General features: G+C 46.0%; 1 protein-coding gene across 2 annotated transcripts; it reads right to left on the minus strand.

Moving 5' to 3' along the window:
- Positions 1-22,484: 22,484 nt before the first annotated feature.
- Positions 22,485-26,059, minus strand: LOC124677514 (ribonuclease H2 subunit B). Of its 2 annotated transcripts, none has more exons than XM_047213497.1 (8): positions 25,947-26,059; positions 25,745-25,864; positions 25,409-25,465; positions 25,124-25,225; positions 24,685-24,761; positions 24,467-24,590; positions 24,070-24,134; positions 22,485-22,652 (listed from the first exon to the last, which is right to left on the minus strand). In XM_047213497.1, the coding sequence occupies exons 2-8, from the start codon at positions 25,797-25,799 to the stop codon at positions 22,602-22,604; spliced, it is 531 nt and encodes a 176-aa protein (XP_047069453.1). In that variant the 5' UTR covers positions 25,800-25,864; positions 25,947-26,059; the 3' UTR covers positions 22,485-22,601. The 2 variants fall into 2 exon arrangements, with proteins under 2 accessions (XP_047069453.1, XP_047069454.1); XM_047213498.1 differs by having other exon boundaries at positions 25,745-25,861; positions 25,947-26,058.
- Positions 26,060-26,571: the final 512 nt, after the last annotated feature.

Genomic DNA, 26,571 nt, shown 5'->3' on the forward strand with positions numbered 1-26,571 from the left:
CAGACCTACAGTCTCATATACAAGTCTTAGTTCATGTTTGTGTTTTGCGCTTTGTTCATTGTTCACTTAAAAGATGGATGCCATACACGTTTATTTCTAAGCATTTAATAATATTTGTTACAACAAATGCTCTTATGTAAACGGTTCAGCCATCTCATGAACCGAGCTACTGCAAGATGCAATGTCTTTGCGATTGTGATTGGATGAGCGGGCTGCCTGACGAAATCCTGGTCAGCATCCTAGACAAGTTGGATTCCCAGACAACAGTTAGCACTTATGGAGGTTTCTGCAGTCCTTTCATTTCAGCGAGCCAATCTTGCCAGACAGCTACTGTCGGGTACGCATCGAACAAATGGTGAGATGCAGAGACGAAAATAGGAACCAACACTTTGTTGAGTCAGTGCTATGGTTTTCTGGGCTCAAGAGAGAGACACTATGGAGAAGACTGAACCTTGTGTTCTCAGGAAGTATTGAATGTTCTGAAGTTGTCAACAGCGGCATAGCTTCTGCAATTGAGCATGGTATTGAGGAGATTGACATGGCAGTTATCGATCGAGAACACGATGTACGAGTTCCCTTGGTGGATGTTCAGCGGTGGCAGCAACCCGTCGCTGACGAGTTTATGCTTGAGTTTTTTCGAGCTTCCTATCCCCCTCAAGTTTGGAGGGTTCAGTTCTGAATGTACAAGGATGTCGCCTAGAGGGGGGGTGAATAGGTGGGTTGTAAAAACTTCTACTTGAGGGCTTAACAAGGCGGAATAAAACTAAGGTTTACCTGTTAAGCACAAAGCCTATCAACTAGAGTTTGCCTATGTGCACCAACAACCTATGCTAAGCATGATGAGCAACAAGGTGATAGCAAACTAGATATAGAACATCAAGCATGAAGGCTATTACAATGTAAAGCGCATAGTAAAGGAGCTCGGGCTGAGAAGTAATCGATGCATGAGGAGATGACGACGTATCCCGAAGTTCACACCCTTGGGTGCTACGTCTCCGTTGGAGCGGTGTGGAGGCACGAGGCACTCCAATGAGCCGCTAGGGCCACCGTATTCTCCTCGAGCCTTTCCACCAAAGGGAAAGCCTCGATCCACTAAGGGACCCTTGAGGGTGGTCACCGAACCCGTACATGCTGCAAAAACTTAGTGACTTTGCATCTGCTTGACATGCTTGATATTAGAATCGTGTAGTTTCCAAAGCTTAATGAATTGATATAGTTATGGCCTTTACAATTGGGTGAATACAAGATTGATACACCAGCCTTGCAAAGACCGGAGTATTGTGGAGAGATGATCCCGACATCTAACTTTCACTTCATGCCAAGCCTTGAACATATTCATGTTTGATGATTATGTCAGAAGCCTACTCCAGTCCTGTGGTATGAGATCCCAGAGGTGAGCAGGGAGATACTTTCTTGATACACTCTAATTTAGTGTTGGTGCATCGCTGATCCAATTTAACATTTTTTGTAGGTTGTCAAACCGAGGACACCTGCCATTTTCTTAAGCCTCGAAGTCCTCACTTCAAAATCACTACAAAACCTTTCGATGATATTATTTGGATGGCTATGTTCCTAAATGATGCACCATATTTGGAGACATTTAGAACTATTGTAAGATTAGTGACATCATGTATCCTTTCATCTTTAATCTAAGTACTAGTCAATGCCCTTTTCGTCTATGCTCTTTTCGTCTTGACACAGCTTATATATATATATATATATATTTGCTTTTGCCTTTTTCATTTTATTATAGGCTATTTATCACACCTCAATTCTCATAATGGGATAGTGTGGGATGATGTCGAGTTCCAGCACGACAATATGAAGAATGTGGAGATGTATAACTTCATGGGAAGAGATAATGAGATAGGATTGTTGAGAACGCTGTTATGTAGAGCTCCTAATCTGAGATGTATATCCTTCAACCAAGCTCCTCTAGCGGAAGGTGATGATATTTTTTTCGAGGTTGAGAGGTGATCACCAGGTGGTGCCCCCTACCTGCCCGGAGCTGAAACTTTTGTCCCAAGAGATAGCCAATTCGTTCTCTCCAAGTTCTTCGAGAATGTTTCTTCCAGTGCCCATACGTGTAGTATTCATCTAATAAGGAACTTTTCGGACTCTATATTATTATGCAATGTATGACATGTGTTGTTGCATAATTATAAGTAAAAAAAAACTAGGTTTCAATTAATATTTCTGTGGTAGTGCTGCTCTAATTGCTTTGATGAATAAACCTTTTAGGCCACAATTGGAGCTTACCTATTTCAATTTTTTTTTGAAGAACGCTGCATATTGTGTGTGCACTAGGTAAATGTAAAAGATGCCCGAATCACTTTACATGGAAATAACTTGCGTATGTGGAGTTGACCTTAGGTTTAGTTAGGTTGTATGTGTCCTCAGGAGATCATCCTCCCAATGACCCCATACCGTTGATACCGGCATTCCACTTGGCCGACACTGTTGAACACACAAACGCTTGCTCGACCAGGCGACCGTACTTGGTGCATGCTCCTGGACGTGTTGGATGCCAGAAGAGAAGAGGTTGGCCTCGGCAGGACAAATATGAATACATAGATGGTCAATGATCAAGTGACCCGTAGTGGTTTGTGCCTCCCAAGAGAAAATGCCAAGCTTCTCATCACAAGAAAAGCAGCGATAAAGGAACAAAAGAATGGACGAAAGGAAAAATTGACGTAATCCATGCTGGGTCGCCCGGCGGGAGCGAAAGGGAGCAAAAAGATTTGCTTTGGGAGAGGGAAGGGGATGGCCGGACGAGCGCGCGACGGTAGTTTTTTGGCGGCGCGTCCACTTTTTTTTTCATCCCGCGCATCACTTATTCAGTCCGTTTTGCCTTCCAGCGGCCCGTCTGCGCTGCCCAGAAAGCCCTCTCTTGGAAACCTTGAAGGCCCATCAGAGCTGAAAGATCCATATGAAGTCCAAAGCCCACTCTTAACGCTGACGTGATGCCGCCGGTTGAGGATGGATGGATAGCGCTGCTGGTTGGTAGCTTGGTTTGCCGGCAGCGCCCGCGCTCGCGACGAGGAACTTTGAGTAGACATTACAGTAGTCGTGCTAGGACCGGAGACGGCGCCTGCGATTGTTTGAATCCGGCTCCCGCTGTCGGCCTTGCTCCACTTCGAACCCCTAACCAATTAATCTCGATTCAGATGGAGAACTCCGTGGCGGAATCAGCGGCCGATTCGAAAGTCTCCATGGACAAGGTTTCTCTTTGGATGTTTAGCTTATTGTTTCTGCATACCGCTTCGCTACATGAGTATGATTCTATGATGTTAACCTGCGTTCGATTTGTGATATATATTGGACGTATAAGTCGGGAATTGAGTGTAGACTGTAGGTATGTGTAGGACAGAGAACATAAGCTACCTAGAGTCTGAACTGAATCAACTGATGCTTCATTCTTACTCCTCTTTCACGGCGAGTGCCGGTACATATATGAGATTCGGCAGCTGGATAGTAACAGGGAGCTAGTAAACATAGTTACACAGTGATAACAGTAATCAAATGAGGCGAGAGCCCATTTAAGACAGGGATATCTAGAACGTCCTCTAAGCCAGTATTGACTTTTGAGTGCATCGTCCTTCTCACCTGGTTGATAACTGTCGTATCGATGGGCCACCTTAGCATAGTACACGCTCACATGAACCACTTGCCGAGTAGTTAACATGCGACAACATTATCATGGAAACTTAGCCAATGCAAAAAAGGCTAGAGGAGCAGGACATCTGGGTAAGTCCTAAACGAATTCTCCCGGTGCATCATATTCCTAGAGATTCTAGCAACCGAGTCATTGGGGTGTGATTTGACACATGTTCATGCTATCTTCCTATTTCTACCAGTTCTCCAGAAAGCAATATAGATTTTTCTTTGGTCTAGGAGATGGTGATTTTTCGTGTGGATATGGCTGAATATATCTACGGGGTTTGGGTTCATGGCCTAACTCAGACTTCAATGTCCACTAACCAATGGACAAACTATCTTGACTGATGTGTGGATATGCAGATATACATCTACATCTACGGGGTTTAGGCCTACGGAGTAACTCAGACTTCAGTGTTCACCAACCAATTGACCAACTTTATTCATTGATCCTTTTCACATGGTTTTCTATCTACATTTAGTTCAAATATTAGCCTTCTTACTGTCTAGATTGTGCTATGTTACATGTGTTTTTTTTCTAGAAACAGTTCGATGCTGAATTTTCTTTTAAAAGAGACGAATGTGTTATATTTACACGAACCCACAGACTCCTACACTAAGTCTTAGTTCATGTTTGGGTTCTGATGTTCAGTTAAAAGATGGATGTCATACTCGTTTATTTTGAAAGAATTTTATATTGTTAAATTTAATAATACAAGCTAGCTAATATTTGTTACAACAAATGTCCTCTCGACGATTCATCAATCTCTTCAACCGAGCTCTTGCAAGAAGCGACGTCTCACTAATTGCGATTGGATCAGCTGGCAGCCCGACGAACATCCTAGACAAGTTGGATACCAAGACCGTAGTCAGCACAAGCCTCCTCTAACTGCGATGGAGGCACTCACGGAGGCTCCTGGAATCCTTTCATTTTAGTGAAACGATCTTGCCTGAGAGCTATTACCGGGTGCAATTGAACAAATGGTGAAGTGCTTAAGCGAAAATAGAAACCAACACTTTGTTGAGTTGATGCGATGGTTCTCTGGGCTCGAGAGAGATACACCATTGAGACGACTCAACCTTGCCTCGACGAGGCGATCATACGTGGTGCACGCTCCTGGACGCGTTGGAGGGCAGGAGAGAAGAGCTTTGCCGGAGCAAGACAAATAGAAATCGCAGATGATCAATGATCAAGTGACCGTTCCGAATATCTTCAACAACTTGAACCATAGTAGTGTCTGCTTCCCACGGAGAAAATGCCAAGCGTATCTTCACAAAAGAAAAATAGCATCAGAGGAACAAAAGAGCGCACATAATCCGTGAAGCTCTGCTAATGTGATTGTGTGACCTCGAGGTCGAGGGTGGTGCCACGTGATACCGCCCTCGTGTGAACCACGCGGGGCGTTGACATAACTAGTCACGGAACACTGGGAAGAGCCGGTAGCGCCTACTGGGAAAGCGGCCGGGCATGCGTGCATCTCGCTGGGTTCGCACTCTATGCTGCCTAGTGGGTGAGATGGAGCAAAAGGGGATGGGCCGGCCGGATGGGCGCCCGGCGATAGGGTTTTGGTGCCACATCGACCTATTCCCCTGTGCTTCCACTTTTTACTCTAGTTTGCCTTCTCGTAGCCCTTCTGCGGTCCACAGGATCCAGGAAACCCTGAAGGCCCACCAGAGCCCAAAGGTCCATAGCCATGCTAGGATTGACGATGATTATTTGAATCCAAGTCCCGCTGTCAACCTTAACCTACTTAGAACCCTAGCCGATTAATATCGATTCAGATAGAGAAATCCAATGCAGAGTGAGCAGCCATTTGAACGTCTCCATGGACACTGTAGCACTTTCTCTTTGGATTTTTAGCTTATTCTACATACTATTTCCCTGCATCAGAATGATTCCATGTTGAAACACCCGTGTTCAATTTGTGATATAGATTGGACGAGTAAGTCAGGAATTGAGGGTAGATTAATAGATCGAAAGGGGTAGGTGAGGGACAATGAGCCTAAGTTACCTATAGTCTAATTAAACTCTAAATTGATCCTTATTTCTTATTCCATTCATGGCCAGTGCCGGTATATAACAATGATTAAATGAAGTGGGACAGGGGTCACTATTTGTTCTGCACTTAAACTTCAGACTAGAACAAGATCAGCAGAACAGCCGACAAGTGTCGCAAACCGACTATCGATTAGCTTACATGACACAACATTATGACTAAAACTTATCCAAAGAAAAAAGGCTAGAGGAGGATGAAATCTGTCTATGTCCTAAACAAATTCTCCCAGTCCATCCTATTCATAGAGATTCTAGCAACCGAATCACCGGGTGCGATTTGACTCATTTTGATGCTATCTTCCTATTTCTAGCAGTTTTCCAGATAGCAATATAGGTTTTTCTTCGGTCTAGGAGATGGTGATTCTTTCGTGTGGATATGCCAAAATATATCTGCGGGGTTTGGGTTCATGGCGTAACTCAGTCTTCAGTTTCCACCATCCAATGGACATACTATCCTGATTATTGTGTGGATATGCAGATATACATCTACTAGGTTATGTTTATGGAGCAACTCAGACTTCAGTGTTCACCAACCAACCGATCAACTTTATTCTTCAATCCCTTTTACATGGTTTTCTATCTACATTTTAGTTCAAATATTAGTGTTTGTACTGTCCGGATTGCGCGCTATGCTGCATGTATTTTTTTTTCTAGAAATAGTGTGATGTTGTATATTTTTCTTAAAAAAGGGGAATGTGTTATATTTACAAGAACCTACAGTCTCCTACACTAAGTCTTAGTTCATGTTTGGGTTCCACTAGTAGAAACAAGGGCTTTGGTTTTTTGCCCCAAATGGCTTTTGCACCGGATTTGGCACGAACCGGTGCTAAAAGGGGTCATTAGCACCGGTTCGTGGTGCGCAGCCGGCCGAGAGACCTTTTGCACCGGTTCGTGTTACGAACCAGTGCAAATGAGCTATCTTTTGCACCGGTTTGTAACACAAACCGGTGCAAAAGCTTCGTCGCCAGGCACGTGTCAGCCGAGGAACCTTTAGACGAACCGGTGCAAAAGATAGACCATTTGCACCGGTTCGTAACACGAACTGGTGCTAAAGGTCCCCAGCCCTATTTCAGCTCAGCTACCCGGCCAAACAGCCCACTCCACTTCATTTTTGCTAGGAGAAGGTGTGTGTGTTGAGTGCTACCTTGCATTTCTTTGGCATGCAAACAAGGTGCTCGATGAAATGTCCGAGAGAATGATTTTGCTTGATTTTACACAAAATAAAAATGAGATGAGGTGCCGGAGCGACACTTAAGCTTTCTCCTCTTTCTTTCCCTCCTCGATCAAGGTTAAACAACTTTACCCTTTCATTTGTACGGTGCTAATATCCACTATATATATTATGATGTTTTGTAATGGTTTTTTGATAAACTTAATATTTGATGTAGATGAACCGGTGACAATGGATGTACGTTGACCGACGTCTGCCCGAGTTCACTTCGGGCTCGAAAGAATTTTTCCGTGTGGATGAGGAAAACCCACGGGCGGATGGTTATATGTGTTGTCCATGTGTTGATTGCCGGAACTTAAAGCAATACCCTGAATGGCAAGTCATTCACTCCCACCTCGCTTTGGAAAGGTTTCATGCCCAGCTATAATTGTTGGACCAAGCATGGAGAAAGAGGGGTTATGATGGAAGACGACGACGAAGAAGAAGAGGATGATGATATGTACCCTAACTACGGTGATACCGCAACAGGGCATGATGAAGATGAGGAGGCAGGTGGAGGTGATCAAGATGAAGAGGCATCGATGAGCCCGTTGATGATGATCTTCGTCGGGCCATCGCTGATGCACACAGAGATGCGAAACTGAAAACGAGAAGCGAAAGTTAAAGGGCATGTTAGATGATCACAAAAAGAAGTTATACCCAAATTGCGAAGATGGCAACACAAAGCTCGGTGCCACACCTGGAGTTGCCGCAATGGAAGGCGGAGGTCTGGTATATGTGACAAGCCATTTGAGAAGTTACCGAAAATAATGAAGAGGAGGTTTCCAAAGGATAACGAATTGCCCGACGATACGTACGAAGCAAAGAAGGTTCTCTGCCCTCTAGGATTAGAGGTGCTGAAGATACATGCATGCATTAATGACCGCATCCTCTACCGCGCCGAGTACGAAAATTTGGAAAAATGACCGGTATGCAATGCACTACGGTATAAGATCGAGGCGAGATGACCCTGGTGATGTTGAGGGCGAGCCCCCTAGGAAGAGGGTTCCTGCCAAGGTTATGTGGTATGCTCCTATAATACAACGATTGAAACGTCTGTTCAGAAATAAAGAGCATGCCAGGTTGTTGCGATGGCACAAAGAAGACCGTAAGAAAGACGAGAAGCTGAGACACCCCACTGATGGGTCGCAGTGGAGGAAAATCGATAGAGAGTTCCCGGACTTTGCGTGATGACGCGAGGAACTTAAGGTTTGGTCTAAGTACGAGATGGAATTAATCCTTTTGGGGAGCAGAGCTGCAGCTCATAGCACCTGGCCTCGTAACTCTATGTATCTATAACCTTCCGCCTTGGTTGTGCATGAAGCGGAAGTTCATTATGATGCCAGTGCTCATCCAAGGCCCAAAGCAACCCGGCAACGACATTGATGTTTACCTACAGCCATTATTTGAAGAACTCTTACAGTTGTGGAGCGAAGGTGTACTTGCATGGGATGAGTACAAACAGGAGTCATTCAACCTACGAGCGTTGCTTTTCGTGACCATCAATGATTGGCCTCGCTCTTAGTAACCTTTCGGTGACGGACAAACAAGGGATACAATGCATGCACGCACTCGCTTAGATGAGACCGAAGGTGCTTATTTGAAGAAATGTAAGAAGGTTGTGTACCCGGGGCATCGTCGATTTCTTCCAAAGAGGCACCCCGTCGAAAGAAAGGCAATCATTTCGGAGGTGAGGCAGATCACCGGGAGAAGCTCGAACTCCGTACCGGTGATGCTTTACTTGATATGGTCAAGGACATAAAAGTAATATTTAGAAAGGGTCCTGGCGGCCAATCTGTTCCCAAAAAAAAGGCTTCGAAGAAAAAATCTGTTCCCAAAGACGTTGTTACCGGATACGCACCCATGTGGAAGAAAAAATCTATATTTTGGGATCTACCCTATTGGAAATTCCTAGAGGTCCGCTCTTCAATCAACGTGATGCATGTGACGAAGAATCTTTGCTTGAACCTGCTAGGCTTCTTAGGCGTGTATGGGCAGACAAAAGATACACCAGAAGCAAGGGAGGACCAGTATCGTATGGAAGTCCCAAAGAACAAGCAAGAACAGAATTACAAGATGGATACAGGGAGTCGCTTAAGTCCTGGCAGCTACGCTCTTACCAAAGCAGAGAAGGAAATCTTTTTGAAGTCCTTTACGGTATCAAGGTGCCGTCTGGATTCTCATCAAATATAAAGGGAATTATAAATATGGCGGAGAAAAAATTCCAAAACCTGAAGTCGCATGACTGCCACATTATTATGACGCAGCTGCTTCCGGTTGCACTGAGGGGGCTTCTGCCAGAAAATGTTCGAATACCCATTGTGAAGCTATGTGCATTCCTTAATGCAATATCTCAGAAGGTAATCGATCCAGCTAGTCTTCCAAGGTTACAGAAGGATGTGGTGCAATGTCTTGTTAGCTTTGAGTTGGTGTTTCCACCATCTTTCTTCAATATTATGACACATCTCCTGGTTCACCTTGTCGAAGAGATTGCCATCCTCGGTCCTGTCTTTCTACACAATATGTTCCCCTTCGAGAGGTTCATGGGGGTCTTAAAGAAATATGTTCATAACCGCGCTAGGCCAGAAGGAAGCATCTCCAAGGGCTATGGAACAGAGGAGGTCATCGAGTTCCGTGTTGACTTTATTCCCGACCTTAAGTCGATTGGTGTTCCCGAATCGCGACATGAGGGGCGACTAAGTGGAAAAGGCACGCTAGGAAGGAAATCAATGATATGTAGGGACGGCATTTCTTTCACTCAAGCACACTACACAGTTCTACAAAGTTCCACCTTGGTGGCCCCGTATATCACTGATCACAAGAATATTGTACGCTCCGAATATCCGGGGCAGTCTGAAGACTGGATAACACATAAACATATGCAGACATTCGGCGGTTGGCTCCGGACACATCTCATTAATAACAACGCTATTGAAGATCAGCTTGTACTTGTTGGCCGGGTCACCATCTTCGACTATACCTGACTTTCCAGGGGTACGAGATAAATGGAAATACCTTCTACACGTTCGCCCAAGATAAAAAGAGCACCAACCAAAACAAGTGGTGTCCGCATTGATGCAACAAACACTAACGAAGTGGGGAAAAGGACACATATTATGGTTACATAGAGGAGATATGGGAACTTGACTATGGACCTTCTTTTAAGATCCCTTTGTTTCGGTGCAAATGGTTCAAGCTTGATGGAAAAGGGGTAAAGGTAGACCAGTCTGTACGGAATAACAACAGTGGATCTCAACCATCTTGGTTACAGAGACGAACCATTCGTCCTAGCCAATGATGTGGCTCAGGTTTTCTATGTGAAGGACATGTCCTCCAGACCGAAGAAAAGAAAACAGAAGGAAACGAGCTCATCCGATGAGCCAAAGCGTCACATAGTTCTTTCATGGAAAAGAACCATCGTGGGAGTCGAGGACAAGACAGACATGTCAGAAGATTATAATAAGTTTGCTGAAATTCCGCCCTTCACAGTGAACATTGATCCAACCATCGCGTTAAATGCCGAAGATACTCCATGGTTACTGGTCGAAGCGATCATAATGTATTAATTATTATCTTGTACCTTGATGAGCTCATATTGTGAAGCGTTTGTTGTGATATGTATCAGTAACATTGGTCGTTTGAACTAAATGCTCTTTCCTTCGAGAAGCTCCCGAAGCCCTATTTAATTACCCTGAGGTACTAGTTGTTGGGTGTATATATACTAGCAGCTTCCGAGCGGGACTTGCGGGAAGAGTTACTCGGGCAAAGCTTCCGAAGATGTCTAAGACGGCCAGCCATCTAAGACATCTTCGAGAAGCTTCGCCGGAGAGGCTTTTTCCTTCGAAAAGCTCCCGGAAGCCCTCCTTACCCTGAGCTACTGGTTGTTGGGTGTATACTAGCAGCTTCCGAGCGGGACTTGCGGGAAGAGTTACTCGGGCGAAGCTTCCGAAGATGTCTAAGACGGCCAGCCATCTAAGACATCTTCGAGAAACTTCGCCGGAGAGGCTCTTTCCTTCGAAAAGCTCCTGGAAGCCCTCCTTACCCTGAGCTACTGGTTGTTGGGTGTATACTAGCAGCTTCCGAGCGGGACTTGCAAGAAGAGTTACTCGGGCGAAGCTTCCGAAGATGTCTAAGACGGCCAGCCATCTAAGACATCTTCGAGAAACTTCGCCGGAGAGGCTCTTTCCTTCTTCGTCGTTGCCTCTCAGGCTGCTCTCTCTACTCTCCCCGGAGGGGGCTATATATAGCAATGTGCCTCCAGATAATCCCCCCCCTAGATGAGACCACCCCGGATAAGGCAAACACCGTATAAGCCTCCCCGCAGTTTAGCCCCCCATCTTTAGCACCGGTTCAAGCCGGAACCGGGATAAAAGGGGTATATATAATCTAATCCACCATCTTTAGCACCGGTTGAAGCCAGGAACCGGGATAAGGGGTATATATAATCTAATCCACCATCTTTAGCACCGGTTCAAGCCGTAAACCGGATACAAGGGGTATATAAACTAAAGACAACGACTTTATTGAAATTTAACAAGATACGTTAACTAAACTTAAACTAAAACAACGACAACGACTTTATTGAAATTTAACATTAACTAAATTTAAACTAAAATAATAAGAACTTCTACTAGCTAGTTCTTCCGCGCATACGTTGCTGCCCTCCTGGCTGCCGCCTCCTGCCGCCGCTCCTCCTCACGACGACGCTTATACATCTCCTCACTATCCAGATCCGCCACACGCGGCCGCTTATGCAGCTCCCGGAGACTCGCCTCTCAAATGCTTCTATGGTAGCCGCTAGCGCCGCCTCCTCCCACTCCTCTATCTCTCGCAAGCTGCAGGTCCACCTCATCCTCTGCTGCCCTCCTTGCCGCCGCCTCCGCCGCCAGCAGCTCCTCCCACTCCTCTATCTCCGCGAGCCGCGGGTCCACCTCCCACCGGCGGCGGGTGCGGCTTTGGGGGCATTGTGCAATGGGATAGGGTTTGGTGATGATCGAAGTGGGAGAGACGGGGACGTACTATTTATAGAGGGAAAATATCCCGCGCGGCGCCGTGGCGGGAAAATATACCGCGCGCCGCTTGCGTCGTGGCGGGAAAATCATGCGCGGCGTCATCGCGTGGCGGGAAAATATCCCTCGCGTCGTGGCGGGAAAATATCCCGCGCGGCGTCGTTTGACGGGAACCTACCACGCGCGCGTCGTGGCGGGAACCTATCCCGCGCGAAACAGCAAAAAAAATGGCAGGAAAATACAAAAAGGAGCGAAAAATGGGGTCTTTTGCACCGGTTGGTGGTTCGAACCGGTGCAAAAGGGTCTTTTGCACCGGTTCCAGCCACGAACCGGTGCAAAAGGGTCGCAGTATAACTGCCCCCGCGCGCCCCTTCTTCTCCATTTCGTGCGAGGAGTCTTTTCCTAGCGAAGTGCTGCCAAATTTTCGCGCGCCGGCCCGCCGCCGCCGTCGACCGCGCCGCCCGCGCCGCCGTCTACCGCGCCGCCGACTCCTCCGCGCCGTCCCCGCGGGCCGCCGCCTCCTCCCGCGCCGCCGCCTCCTCCCGCGCCGTCACCGCGCCCGAGCCGCCTCCTCCCGCGCCGCCACCGACCGGCACCGCCCGCGCCGCGCGCCGCCACCGCCCCGCGCGCCTCCCCCGCGAGCCGCCCCAGCGCGCCGCCCCCTTCTCCCCGGCCGGCGCAGCCGGCTAAGGTGAGCCCCGGCCTCCCCTTTGTTTTTTTTTTCATTTTTTTTGTTTTAATTTATATGTTAGAATATTTGTTAGATAATATTTGTTAGAAATTTATATGTTAGAATATTTGTTAGATAATATTTGTTAGAAATTTATATGTTAGAATATTTGTTAGATAATATTTGTTAGAAATTTATATGTTAGAATATTTGTTAGATAATATTTGTTAGAAATTTATATGTTAGAATATTTGTTAGATAATATTTGTTAGAAATTTATATGTTAGAATATTTGTTAGATAATATTTGTTAGAAAATTTAGGGTTAGAAAATATTAGTTAATTTAGAGTTAGAAAAATTTGTTAGAAATTTATATGTTAGAAAAATTTGTTAGAAATTTATATGTTAGAAAATATTAGTGAAATTTATATGTTAGAAATATTTGTTAGATAAAAATGTATGTGTTAGAAAAAAGTAGTAATATTTGTTACTAAGATATATATATTCATAAGTAATTTATTCAAATTCAATATTAGTTTGCATACGATGCCGCGCCCGCCGCGTCCTGGAGCTAGGACAATTTTAGAGGAGTTGCGGCAGTTGGGGGAAGTTCGGGACTCGGGCTCCACCGGGGTGGCACCGGGAGGTGTTATCTTCCGGGGCGCGCACCTTGGTGCGGAATCCGGGTCCCGTCGTCGACCCGGATATTCTCTCGGTGGAGGTCTTATGGGCCACGTTCGTTTCAGAGGGAGCCGGCCCCGCCGGAGGTGGTAGCTTAGCGCATTGCAGCCGAGGACGAGCACGTTCGCCGTTACATGTATGCGTTAGACACCATGTATAGGACCGGATGGTCAGTTATGCAGGGATCTCATGTTAGCTATGCTCCCGTTACTGTTCCGTTTCTTTGGGTGTTCACCCGGCGCGGCTCAGGACCCGGTCGGCGCCGTTGAGAGGTTGTAGTGTGATGTATTAGGGACCGATCGAGCTATATGTGTAACTCAGATCTTTGATTATGTATTGAGCATTATCCTTAATTTGCACTTATATATATGTGTAACTCTAATATTTGATCATTTATTTATATCATTTATTTATAGCATTAGAATAACTTGTAAGTCTTTGCGAAACTATGGAACGAGACCTAGAAAAAGAATACCTCGTCGAGGAGATTATCCGTGATGATGAGGATATCACCTCTCTTTACCTAAACCAATCCGGCGAGGGAGACGAGCGAACCCGTGGAGACGCCTCCGGTGAGGAAGATGAGCAAGACAACCGTGGAGACGGCTCCGGTGAGGGAGAAGGTGACGACCGCGAGGGAGAAGCTCACGACGCCGAGGTGTATATATATTAATTAACCAAGCCTCCAGATTTGTGCATATACATGTATTAACGTTGTTTCTTCTTTTAGACCTCCCGATCAACAAACTCTACTGGCAGAACTAAACGAGGCGCGGCCAGAAGGATGGAAGACCATGAAAGGTTCACCATCACGGAAATCGCGATAGATGGCGAACCGATTTCTCCCAAGGCTCACGCAAAAAGTTTGTAAGTCAATGCGGAGTTATTGTTAGGGACACCGTCCCGATCACCACTCAAGAATGGAAGAAACCCGTAAAGGGGGCGAAGGAGTTACTTATGTCGACACGAGATTAAAAAGTCTGATGTTTAGGAAGCTGCTCGGTAAATTTCACCTTTCCGGAGCCAACCGACTACGATAGTGAGAATGACGAAGCCAGACCCCGAGGATCCCGAGCTGAATAGCGTACGGTGAAGAGTTAAGAAGTGGGCTCTTAAGAAGATGGCAGTACGAGTTCAACGACTACAAGAAGAAATTGGACAGACTTCTTTGTCAAGAAAGGGAAGACTCCTGATTTCAATGGCCCCTATGAGAAGATAAAAGACCACTCGGGAGGAATTTGTGAAGTTAAAGAAATCGGACAAGGCAAAGAAAAGGTCGGACACCAATACGAAAAATGCTTCTAATAAGATGTACTTCCATACCATGGGGCGAGGAGGCTACAAGGCCGGCGGTGCCTAAGTGGGAGAAATGGGAGAACGAGCTAATTAAAAAGGGGATCTAGCCAGAGGTACTGAAATGGAACCAGCGGTCAAGGGATTGGTTTTACGCGCATGGGGGCACGTTGGACACACAAGGGTTTTGCATATATACACAAAGACATAAGGAAAACCCACTTCCCATCGAAGCCTTTAGAAATGTTGCAAAGGAGGTTCAAGAGGGGAAGTTCCGTCCCGAAAGAGAGAAGGACCAGCTCACACGCGCCCTTGGGAATCCTGAACACTCAGGACGAACACGAACCACATCAGGTGGCAAGCCGTGGTGTATTGGGTTTCCTGCAGAAACGAAGAAATATCCGGATAGAAGCCGTCGAGGCAAAAGGATGTGGTTCACGAACGCGTTGCTAAGCTAGAGGAGCAAGTGAGGATGATAATGTCGGGCTCGACCACAGTCACCCAACCTCAACCTAATCCGCAGGTAGAAGAAGTTGCATTCGATGCTACCGGCCGGGGATCTCAGCGGAAAAGCGGCGTGGCTTCCACGGAGCTGCTCCGGTGATGATGCACATGTGGATCCGCGAGATGGCTCCTCCCTCACCCGTGGATCCGCGGATGGATCTTGATCTCTACCCCGTGGACTTTATCACGAGTCTACACCTTGTGAGCTACATTTCCAAACGATGGGCTACTTAACGCTCAAGGCGGCGGTCGACTATGTCTTACCGCCGCATCCGATCAAAGATACCACTTCAATCCGGTTCCACCCGGCTACGCTGTTGCCGGGGTGGATCAAGTTATGGATGGGTATGGGCCGGCGAGGCTTGACCACCCCTGCGGTGAAGGGGATTTGCTAGAGCTGGGAGAAGCCAAGAACACTACGAGTTCTATGGCGAAAGGAATTCATTGTGATTCCGGGTTGGAAGGCGCCAACAAGGTCTCCACCGAGGCAGCATTCTCCACCGATGTAGCCGTCTCCAGTGCGTGAGCCTTCCCCGCCGGCGCGTGAGCCTTCTCCGCCGGTGCGTGAGCCTTCCCCGCCGGCGCGTGAGCCTTCTCCGCCGCCGCAGCCCAAGTCTAAGAGCAAAAGGACCGCTACGACACTGAGTCGTAACAAATCACCGAGACGCAAACAAGAGCCCCTCCCAAGAGTGCCTAAGGTTCCTCCCAAGAGACCTTATGACTATACGAGTTGAGGAAAATGCCAAGATCGTAGCTGAACAAGCACAAGCAACGAGATGTTGAAACTGAAAAAGCCCCAGCTTGAGCCGGAGCCAGCTATATCTCTGGAAAAGAAGTTGAAACTGCTGAAGAACCTTCATCAACCCGAGCCAAGTCTTTCATCGAACTATGACCGGTCTATTCGCAAGTCAAATGTGTTAGCAAGAGGTCGGTGGGAAAAAAGTAAGGTAGAAGGGAAACCAGTTCCCCTACTTGGAACCCAGAAAAACTCGTGCCCCCCGCTCCAAGTGTATCCCGATGTCCTATCGTGCCTTGATCCGCAGATGGTAAAACTATACAAAGATGAGGCAGATGCGGCCGGTATGAGTATTCCTGAGTACTTAAGCCGCATCGATGCAGAATTCTTGTTCAAGGGTGATGATGTCCAAATAGCATACCAGTACAAGTACGGGCAACCTCTTGTCGAGGCGAGGAGTTGCCTAATCTATCAACACAACTGCGAAGACTGCATAATTGGTACATGGATGCATGTAAGGATGGTAAGAACTCGGATCATGGTGGCAATCACGGATGAGCACTACGGGCGAAATGACGTGATGAACATCGAATTTTGTGAATTATTTCAGTTATTCAACCAAGACGCCCTCGACAAATCTCTGCTGAGTGCCTACTGTCTGTAAGTATTATTTATGTAATTAAGTCTCTACCGCGGCTCGTCCATTGCATGCATATAACCATACTCTCACTGTATTATGCGAATGAAGATCCGCGAATGCCGCAAGGGGCAAATCTATGATCTTGGGTTCGTTGACCCATATACCGTGAATGGGTATACTGTCGACCACTCTCCCAAGGACACGGAGAATAACTTGGTATATGTCTTAAGGAAAAACTCATACAAAAGGGCAATACTATTTCCTTACAACTTCGCGTGAGTGTTACTGTCTTCACACATTAAATCTTTTTCGCTTACTCCATGTGTTAAGTGTAATTGATGAGTTATGCATATATATGTGTGTCCGCAGGTTTCACTATATCCTGCTAGTCATTGAACCCGACACCGGGATAGTAGAAGTCATGGACTCGAAGAGTAAACCCCTTGAGGCGTGGGGGGACATGGCTGATATCCTCCTCAAGGCTTGGAAACGGTTCACCAACAAGTCTCCGGGTTTAAAGAATAAAGAACTTCGAATAAAACATGTACCGGTAAGTACTACTCGGCTAGGCCGCGCATCTCTTTGATTGTAGTTTCAATACCATTATTATCATCCTTGATTATATATATATTATTTTGATTGAACTTTGTTCTCGTAAAGTGCTTGAGGCAGGAGGACGGGAATAATTTATGCGGGTACTACGTTTGCGAGTTCATCCGCCAGAATACCCACCATAAGAGGGACATTTTGGAACAACTTGATGTAAGTAAACAACATTCATGGCTTTATTTTATCACCTTCTGTTTCATTCACATACACACACATATATATATTGACCACCGTACCTTCTTTAAATTATTAGATCCAACGGTTGCGGAACGGTCTTCTAGCAACCGAGCGTGTACGAGCAATTCAAGAAGAGCTGGCGGGATTCTTACTTGAGCAAGTCATAGCTCCAGACGGCGAACACTATGTGGGCGACATCCAATATCAAATTTGATGTAGACATATATATATATGCATGAACGTGTGTCACTTTGATCGATATATGTAATATAATGGTTTCCTATATATATATATATATATATATATATATATATATATATATATATATATATATATATATATATATATAGTGTGAATTGTCCGCATTAATATTATACCGTATTTCGAATGGGGCAGAGTCTCGCCGCGGCAGCGTTTTAGTGCAATTCCCTGCCGCGGCGAGTCCGCCGCGGCGGGGAAGGGCACTAAAATGCTGCCGCGGCCCAACCCTTTTGCACCGGTTCGTATTACGAACCGGTGCAAAGCTCCCCGCCGAGCGCCCTACGGCCGGCCACGTGGAGACCCCTTTAGCACCGGTTCGTAAGACAACCGGTGCAAAAGGGGGGGGGGCTTTTGCACCGGATGGCTTGCACCGGTTGGCCATCCGGTGCATATGGCCTTTAAAAACCGGTGCAAAAGGCCATGTTTCCACTAGTGTTCCGATGTCCAGTTAAAAGATGGATGCCATACATGTATATTTTGAAGCGGTTGTATTTCATTTTGTGAAATTTGGTAATACAAGCTAGCTAATATTTGTTACAACAGATGTCCTTCTCTCGACGATTCAGCAATCTGTTCAACCAAGCTCTTGCAAGAAGCAGTGTCTCAGCAATTGCCATTGGATCAGCTAGCAGCCCAATGAAATCATGGTCAATATCCTAGATAAGTTGGATACCTGCGACCAAAGTCAGCAGAACCCTCTTCTCATGGCGATGGATGCATTTATGGAGTCTCTTGGAATCCTTTCATTTCAGTGAAACGATCTTGCCAGACAACTTTTGCCGGGTGCGCATTGAACAAACGGGGAAGTGCTCAAATGAAAATAGGAGCCAACACTTTATTGAGTCAGTGCGATAGTTCGCAGGGCTCAATAGAGATGCACCAATTCCAAGATTGTACCTTGTGTTCACAGGAAGTATCGAGTGTGCTAATGTTGTCAACATCACCATAGCTTCTGCAACTGAGCGCGGTATCGAGGATATTAGCATGGCAATTATCGAGCACACGAAGTATGAGTTCCCTTGGCGACTATTCATCTGTGGCAGCAGACCGTCGTTGACCATCTCATGCCCGAGTTTTTGCAAGCTTTCTTTCCCCCCGATTTTGAAAGATTCAGTTCCCTCACAACACTTGCACTTATCTGTATGCGCACGAGCCTAAAAGATATGCAACTTGTCTTCAGGTGCTGCAAAAACCTGGTGACTTTGCATCTGCTTGACGTGCTTGATATTTGAATCATGCAGTTTTCAAAGCTTAATGAATTGATATTGTTATGGTCTTCACGATTGGGTGAATACATGATCGATATACTAGCCTTGCAACGACTGGAGTACTATGGAGAGATGCTCCGGGCATCTACGATTTCAGTCCATGCCAAGCCTTGAACATGTTTCTCTACAGCACATGTTTGATGATTATCGTGAATGCCATGCTAAAAAGTTAGAGAATATATCTACTTGCTTTCGTTATGTCAGAAGCCTACTCCTGCGCTGCAGTATGAGATCCCAAAGGTTAGCAGGGAAAACACTTTCTTGATACTCTCTAATTTAGAATTTGGTGCATCGCTGATCCAGTTTAATTTTTTTTTGTAGGTTGTCAAACCTGCCATTTTCTTAAGCCTCAGAGTCCTCTCTTTAAAAATAACTACAAAACCTTCCGATGATCTTCTTTGGATGGCTATGTTCCTAAATGTTGCACCCTATTTGAAGATATTGAGAACTACTGTAAGATTGAGGTTCCATCATGTATCCTTTCATCTTATATATTTTGACAGTTCTTTTTTTCTTGCCTCTTTTTTTATTTCCGGATACGCTATTTATCACACCTCGATTCTCATAATGGGGTAGTATGGGATGATGTCGACTTCTAGCACGACAATATGAAGAATGTAGAGATGTATAAGTTCATGGGAGGAGATAATGAGATAGGCTTGGCGAGAACATAGTTATGTGGAGCTCCTAATCTGAGATGCATATCCTTCAACCAAGCTCCAATGAAAGAAGGTGATGATCACAGTCGGTGCACATAGAAACTAGGTTTAATAAATATATTGTGCCAGTGCTGCTCTAGTTGCTTTGATGGATAATAGACCGTTTAAGCCATATTTTGGATCATGTGTATTTGAAAAACTTCGATATCCCAAGGCTACAAAACCTATTTGTGGAGACTACGGGTTAGCATGTGCATCCATCCATTTTGGGTTGGAGTTTGTATTTACCACTTCCTCATATACTAACTACATGATGTACTGCACTTCTTTTAATAATATTCATAGTACTCATTTACTATAGTAACAAATACTCCCTTCTTCTCGCCATAATATAAGATGTTCCAACAAGAATTATAGTCTTATGTTAGCTGTAACAACATCTCATATTATGAAACAGAGGGGGTAGAAAAGATGTTGAAAGAACGATACATGGAAACTAACTCGATTTTTTTAGACAGCTTGCCCCAGAAGTTATGTTTTTCAGAAGAAGAAAATTTTCTGTTATCTGTGATTTTGTGAAACCCTAAACCAATAGCTTTGATTTTGTGTAAAATTGCTCATATGTTGATGGCCGGTGATTTTAGGTCGATTTTGAGCTTCTTCCTTCGTCTACACGAAGAAAAGGCCGTGTTTCTCTTCAACAAAAAAAAGCTAGAGAAAGGACAAAAGAGGCAAAGAGCGAGCGTGCTACACTAGTCCGCTAGTGTGAGCGCGACACGAGGATGGTGGCTACCTATTGGGGTGTGAGAGCGTGCACCACGCGCAGGGCGTCGACATGAGAACTGGTCACGGAACTCAGGGGAAGAGACGGTAGCGCGAATACGGGCGGGCGTGCATGGACAGAGGAACGTCCATTCGTGCGCCACGACAGCACATACACATGGACAGCCGATTCAATACGACACACGGCTAGCTCGCAGGATTGTGAGGCGTAGCGGCATAGCGCTAGTTCGGGCACGTAGCCCTCTTTTTTTTTTTTTTTTAAACGCAGTACAACGCAGACGTTTACAAACACGCACGTACAAACACCCCTATGAACGCACCCACGCACACCCTACCCCTATGAGCACCTCCGAGGGACTGAGCCAACCTATCTTCAGGTTGACGAAGTCACCACTGGCGCCTCGCTGTTGACGGGCACGTCACCTACCACTGAAAGCATAGCGCCGGTTAAATCCTGGAATAAATCCAGGTAAATGCAAACACCCATGTCAAGTCTAGGACTTGAACCTGGGTGGGCTGGTTCCACCACAAGGGACCTAACCACCAGAGCCAAGCTCTGTTTGCAGCCCTCTTTTTTTTTCGACAGTACGGCTACCATGTTTTTATATAATGTAGAGTTGTGAGTACAAGAAACACTACCACTCGTTGTGAGCGTGTAGGAACAACTTCACACCGGCTAGTTAGAAGATAGCCACCACCAACAAAACACACATATAAAAAAAAAGCTTGTCCTAAGCTACCTAACAAGACCTCGTCTCGACCGGCACCGAACGACTCCGAGGATCAACATCTCAAGGACTTCCCTTGTTGGCGCACCATCTAAAGGGGAAGATGGCGGAACTTGGTCGGTCCGGAGAAGGCGTCGTCTTGGACTCGCCGGCAATGACGTGAATTGCGACCCTGAAGATCAACCTTGGACAGCGGCAAGCCTGGGAGGAGGGCAACCTGGAACCTCCACACCGTGTCTCCAAACGCGATGTTCCCAACAGAATAACGATGTTGAGGGTGCCGTCATTGCGCCAATCTAACTCTGGACCTAGGCTTTCGCCCGAAGACATTAACCAACCCAGAGAGAGCGAGTGAAGTGTCGACGCACCTCGACGACGCCTCGAAGGAAGGAAAAAACACCTGCGGGAGCCATTGTCACCGACACCGAACGAAGGCGGGCGAGACTTTTGATTGTAATGTCGCACTCCACCCTCCTTACCCGTCGGACTGGGGCAGCCGTCCAAATTGTTCAAACCGCGCCGCATCACTTCACCGACATAACCGTAGTGTCATGGACCTCCCGCGACTTGCATGGAGGAGAGCACTCCTCGCAGCACCCGCCTTTCTTCCACCTCCTGCGCGGAAGAGAGCTCGTTGCCACTATTGTCACATCCTGACAACATATCAACAGACGCAGCCCTCGGGCCTTGATCGAGCCCAGATCTAGGCCGCGCCGCAAGCAGCTAGCCCCGCCCGCGCTGCTCCTATGCGTTCTCCGCCGCCTGCAAGAGCCGAGCGTCAGGGGCAACTGCATCGCCACCAGCTCCGCCACAGGCTTGGGTAGATCCGCGCAGCAGGGAGCCTGCGCCACCGCCTTCGGGACCTGCTCCGCACGCCGACCTTGCCCTGGTCGCGCTCCAGCTTCCCGCCTCGCCATTCGTCGTCGCCTCCGAGTCGTGTCGCCCTTCATGTCGTCCATCCCCGTGCGAGGCAGAACCACAAGGCGCGCCCATTCCCGCACACCGCCTTTGCCGGTCAGGCGCTGCCACCGCCACCAGGCAACGACCAGGGGTGGGTGGGGTGGGAGGTCACTAGTGCTAGGGTTCCCCCTCTAGCTAGGGTCATCTACGTGTGCAACCCACGAGGAGAGGGGAACATGTGGCACTTAGCGCTTAGTAGGCCAACTTTAGCAGTTGACATGAAAAAGTACCATGCGCTAAATTTCGAGTGTTTTGGTACGTGCTAATTGTTGGAGTGAGTTCATGCAGATTAATTTGTGAACTAGGTCCTGTAAAACTATTTTCGTTGGCATGGCCGGTGCAATCTGCAGCGTGCGAACAACCTACGCAATAGGTGTCAAAGACGCCGAAGAGGACTCCGCTACTTTGTGGGCCCTAGATTAGCTATCAGAAACACCCGTTATGTATACTCATTCACGTTCCCATGATCAGTGTATCGTGAAGGCATAACCGAACTGGTATCAAATACATTATCCATTACAGTACCGAATAAAAAGATTACGTCCGGTCACATGACCAATACTTACATAAGAGCTATAATGGCAGAAGATCAACAATCACACAACGGAAATACTTCAGACGAAAGTGTTCGCATGGCCCAAGTCATGCCATATCTACAGACAACTGACTGGAAAGACGTCCCTAACTCGCATAGACGTCGTCAACTCCTTCTTCCTTTGTCGAACTCCACCAAATCTAGCGAAGTAAATAGCTAGGGACAAAGGCAAAGCCATGAGTACATTATGAATTGTACTCCCATAACATCTTAGAGAGAAGTAAAGTATATGCATAATTGGCAGTAGCAAGAAGCGGGCACTATTCTAGGGTTACAAGGAGTGAGAGATAGTTTCTCTCGAGAATGTGACATCTCTATATCTTTGTTGAAAAACCTTTTTGAAAGCAATTTCCTTTGAAGACTAATAGGTAAGGATGCCCCAGTTTCCTTTCCGGACATCAGAATGACCAAACAACACTGTCAACTTTCCTCTGTACCTCCCAGGTACATTTTCTCCTGTCCCACTAGTTTTCTTTTTTCAAACCATTTGGAAAACACTTTTTTTAAACCAAATTTCCTTCAATGCCAAGCAACATCCTTTCCCACGTCCATAACCGCGGACACGGCTATTCGAATAGTTTTACACTTGTACACTTTCCCCACAAGATCTGAATATTTATCGTGTGGGCATCATCCCCGCATATCAACATATGCCACGACAAGCACCCGATCGTAGGTTTTCGCTTGCTCGCCTTAGCCTAAGACATGACGAATGAGTTATATCTCCCAATACCAAAGTCTGAGGGCTTTCCAGGAGTTGCAAAGTCCCCGGCTCGCTCGATCCTCCGGGATGCCACGGCCAACTGTAGGGCATCTTTTAATGGGAGCTTATAGGTTGTATCCCGCGTACCTAAACATGCAAATGGGTTGCGTCCCTTTTAAACAGGAAGAACCCCGATCGAAGCGTCCATGGTCGGACTACCACAACACTTGCAGGACCCAAACTAAGGTGAGACAAACTACTACGCTACGCCCATTCCCACTTCAAAGTAATGTGGTTGCATTGGCTAGATCCGATTAGGTACTTAGTCACCAAAGTTTTTCGAAAACACATGTTCCTCCTTTTTTCCTTCAGCATCACCTTTCTCAAAAAACCTTTTCATAAAATTCCCACTTGAGCAGGGTTGCCTCATTCCAAGGTTTTCGAAGAACTTCCTTTCTTGAAACATTCTTCATAAAACATCTTTTTGAAAGGGCTTCCAACCTATAGTCTAGCTTTATTTAGAACCATAGGGAACTTACAGACTAATGCCGTATTTTATAATCTATCAGATCAAAGCAAGCTACAAAATAATGTGAGCAAATTATGATTTAGCACGTAGGAGCTAGGACTTGGGATTTCATTGTTAACTTGTTGAAGGCAACGGCAAAAAACATTCAGATGATCAGAATTATCAGAGAAGTCTTTACATTTGCTCAACATGGTATAGCAATATAGGATACCTCCCACCCTAACTGCAGTTCACATCATTGCTTTTGTGAAATGAATGCAGAAGTAGCATTTTCCAACAAGGATAAATATCAACAGAGGAGCGCGATGCAAAATTAGTTAAGAAAAACTGCCACAAGCTACCTTAGAGCACAGCCAAGTGAAGACCTTGGACTCATCTAGCCTGAAGAACTTCATGTTAGCAACTTCTGCAGCATTGGTAAGATTCAAATGAACTGTAATAATTATTGGATTTTTTGCACAGCATGGGAGTATGGAAGTAAATTAAACTAGAAAGAAGAATAAATAGTGAAAGTTCATGTATCTGGCATTACAAGAAACCATCATTCACAAGAAAAGAAAAAAAGTTCACATCGTTGATTTGTCATTAATGTTTTACTTTAGCATGATAGGCAGTAGGAAGTGGTGAAAGGGAACAAGTGTCAGGTTGCAGCTTGCAAGGGAATAATAGTAGTTAATTGTGAAACAGCAACCTAGTATAGTTTTATTTTTAAAACAAGAATAAATTGCAGAGACCTACCTTTAACTTCACAAACCAGTTCCATATGGTTTCCTGCTATGCTCATGAGGTGCTGATATCCAGGACAACCTTCGATGTATAAAATTTCATCCAGTTGCCTAAATTTTCCCAGATCCTTACCGCTCTGCAGCACAGGCAAAGGATTTTGCCTTCAAATTGAGAAGGATTGGACGAAATAAGAACCACAAACCACGAAATATATCTTTGTACGTGCATACCGACAAACGTGCAGCTTCAAAAAGTGGTAGCAAAACAAAGATGGGATCAACAAGTGTGCAATAGTAGACACTACCATCTGTAGGAAGGAATGCAGTAATGAATAGCAAAATCAGAGGCACTGAAGTCCATTTCACAAGTCAGTAAGATAAGATGATGTCAATGTTTTCTGCGTGGTATGCAAAATAGAGAATGAGAAGAACAGCATCATGCCTTTAAATCAGTCATGCTATTAACACCAAGGCGATATCTAATTTCCTCAGGTTAACAAGTTTAACTTCCTGGATTGCGGAGGCAAGGAAAGGAACCAACAAACCATATACAATGGCTGCCTGCCGGAAACAGCAACAAGAGATCTTCACCCCTAACCCTAAGGAAAAAGAAAATGAAGCTTTGCACAACAGTGACGAACTGCATAGCTAGTTTATGTTTCTAGCTTACCTTTACAGACATAATCTCCCAAGAACCATGAGCCGTAACGCTCCTTAAACCAATTGAATTCATGAAGTTGGCCGTCGATGAATAGATACTGTGTTTCTTCTTCTGTTTGATGACAAGACAAGATTCGATGTAAGTTATTGGTCCATCTTTAAAGGACGCTACTAATACAGAACAATCCTAAGTTGCCAATAGAGCCATCACAAGCCACAAGCATCATCACGTATTTGTCTACATCATCGGTGCTAAGAACTGACTGATACTGAAAATAGTAGGCGCAAGGGGCACCTAGTTTCGGATGACGAAGTGACAAAATATTCCCTTGACCATTGGCACCAGAAGGACCTGCAAGGAAACATAGAATGGGACCTGGTTAAAAATGCGGGGCTCCAACCACAAATCAGACACCGGAGCCAATCATCAGCTAGAGAATTTATTAAATTCTGTTGTCCTTTGAACCAGGCCACTGGATCTAACATAACTTCCTTCCTCAATACAGCATGTACCACAGAGCAACAGAAGCCCCAAGGCTTCAGAATCAGCAACCACCACAGATTACATATCTACGACTAGATAGCAGATGGTAAATGGGGGAGGGGGACTAGAAGGTTGGGGGACACTCACGGGGGCCAATAAGGACGCGGGGCGGCAGGGCCATGTTCTCGCACCACGACGCCATCAGCGGTGGTCGCTGGATCCTTCGACTTGGTCAGTGGCGGCGCCGGTTCTGGATTTCTGGTACTGCTGCATCGGTCGGATGTCGGGCTCGATTTAGGTGGGAGCAGTCAGGATTAGCGCACGGGAAGAGATGGCGCCGGATGCGTACCTGGACGTCGTGAGGTCGCCGGAGTCGATGAGGATATCCGCCGTCGTCGCCCTCTGTCTCCGGGTTTGCGTCGCCCGGCGAGCAAATGGTTTCCTGAGCAAAGGGGGCGGCGATGGGCGATGGGGGCGCACGCCGATAGGGTTTTGGCGCCACGGCGGCCTAGCCTCCCGCGCGTCCACTTTTCTGTCCGTTCTGCCTTCTTTTGGCCCACGTACAGTCCACAAAAAAATGAAGGCCCATAGCCCAAAGGTCCACAAGGAGTCCAAAGCCCACCTTGAAGCTGGCGCGACGCCGCCGGAATGCGGATTTCCTATACACCGACCAGGTCGGCGCGTACCGCGCGCCGCACACCCCACCGCGCGGTACGGGCCGGCCCAGTTCGGGTGTTGGGCCAATTGGCCGTTTTTCTTTCTGAGTCATTTTTCTGTTCTGTTTTTTTTTTTTTCATTTCTGTTTCTTTTTCATTTCTGTTTTTTATTTCTGTTTCTTTTTTCGTTCTTAAGATTTAATATTTTAAATTTACATAAATTTTTAAATGTAAAATGTTCTAACTAAAAAAATTCGATAAAATTTCAAATTCACAAATTTTTCAAGTATAAAATTTGTTCAAATGCGAAAATTGTTC

The sequence above is a fragment of the Lolium rigidum genome, chromosome 7, assembly GCF_022539505.1.
Source record: "Lolium rigidum isolate FL_2022 chromosome 7, APGP_CSIRO_Lrig_0.1, whole genome shotgun sequence".
Taxonomy (NCBI): domain Eukaryota; kingdom Viridiplantae; phylum Streptophyta; class Magnoliopsida; order Poales; family Poaceae; genus Lolium; species Lolium rigidum.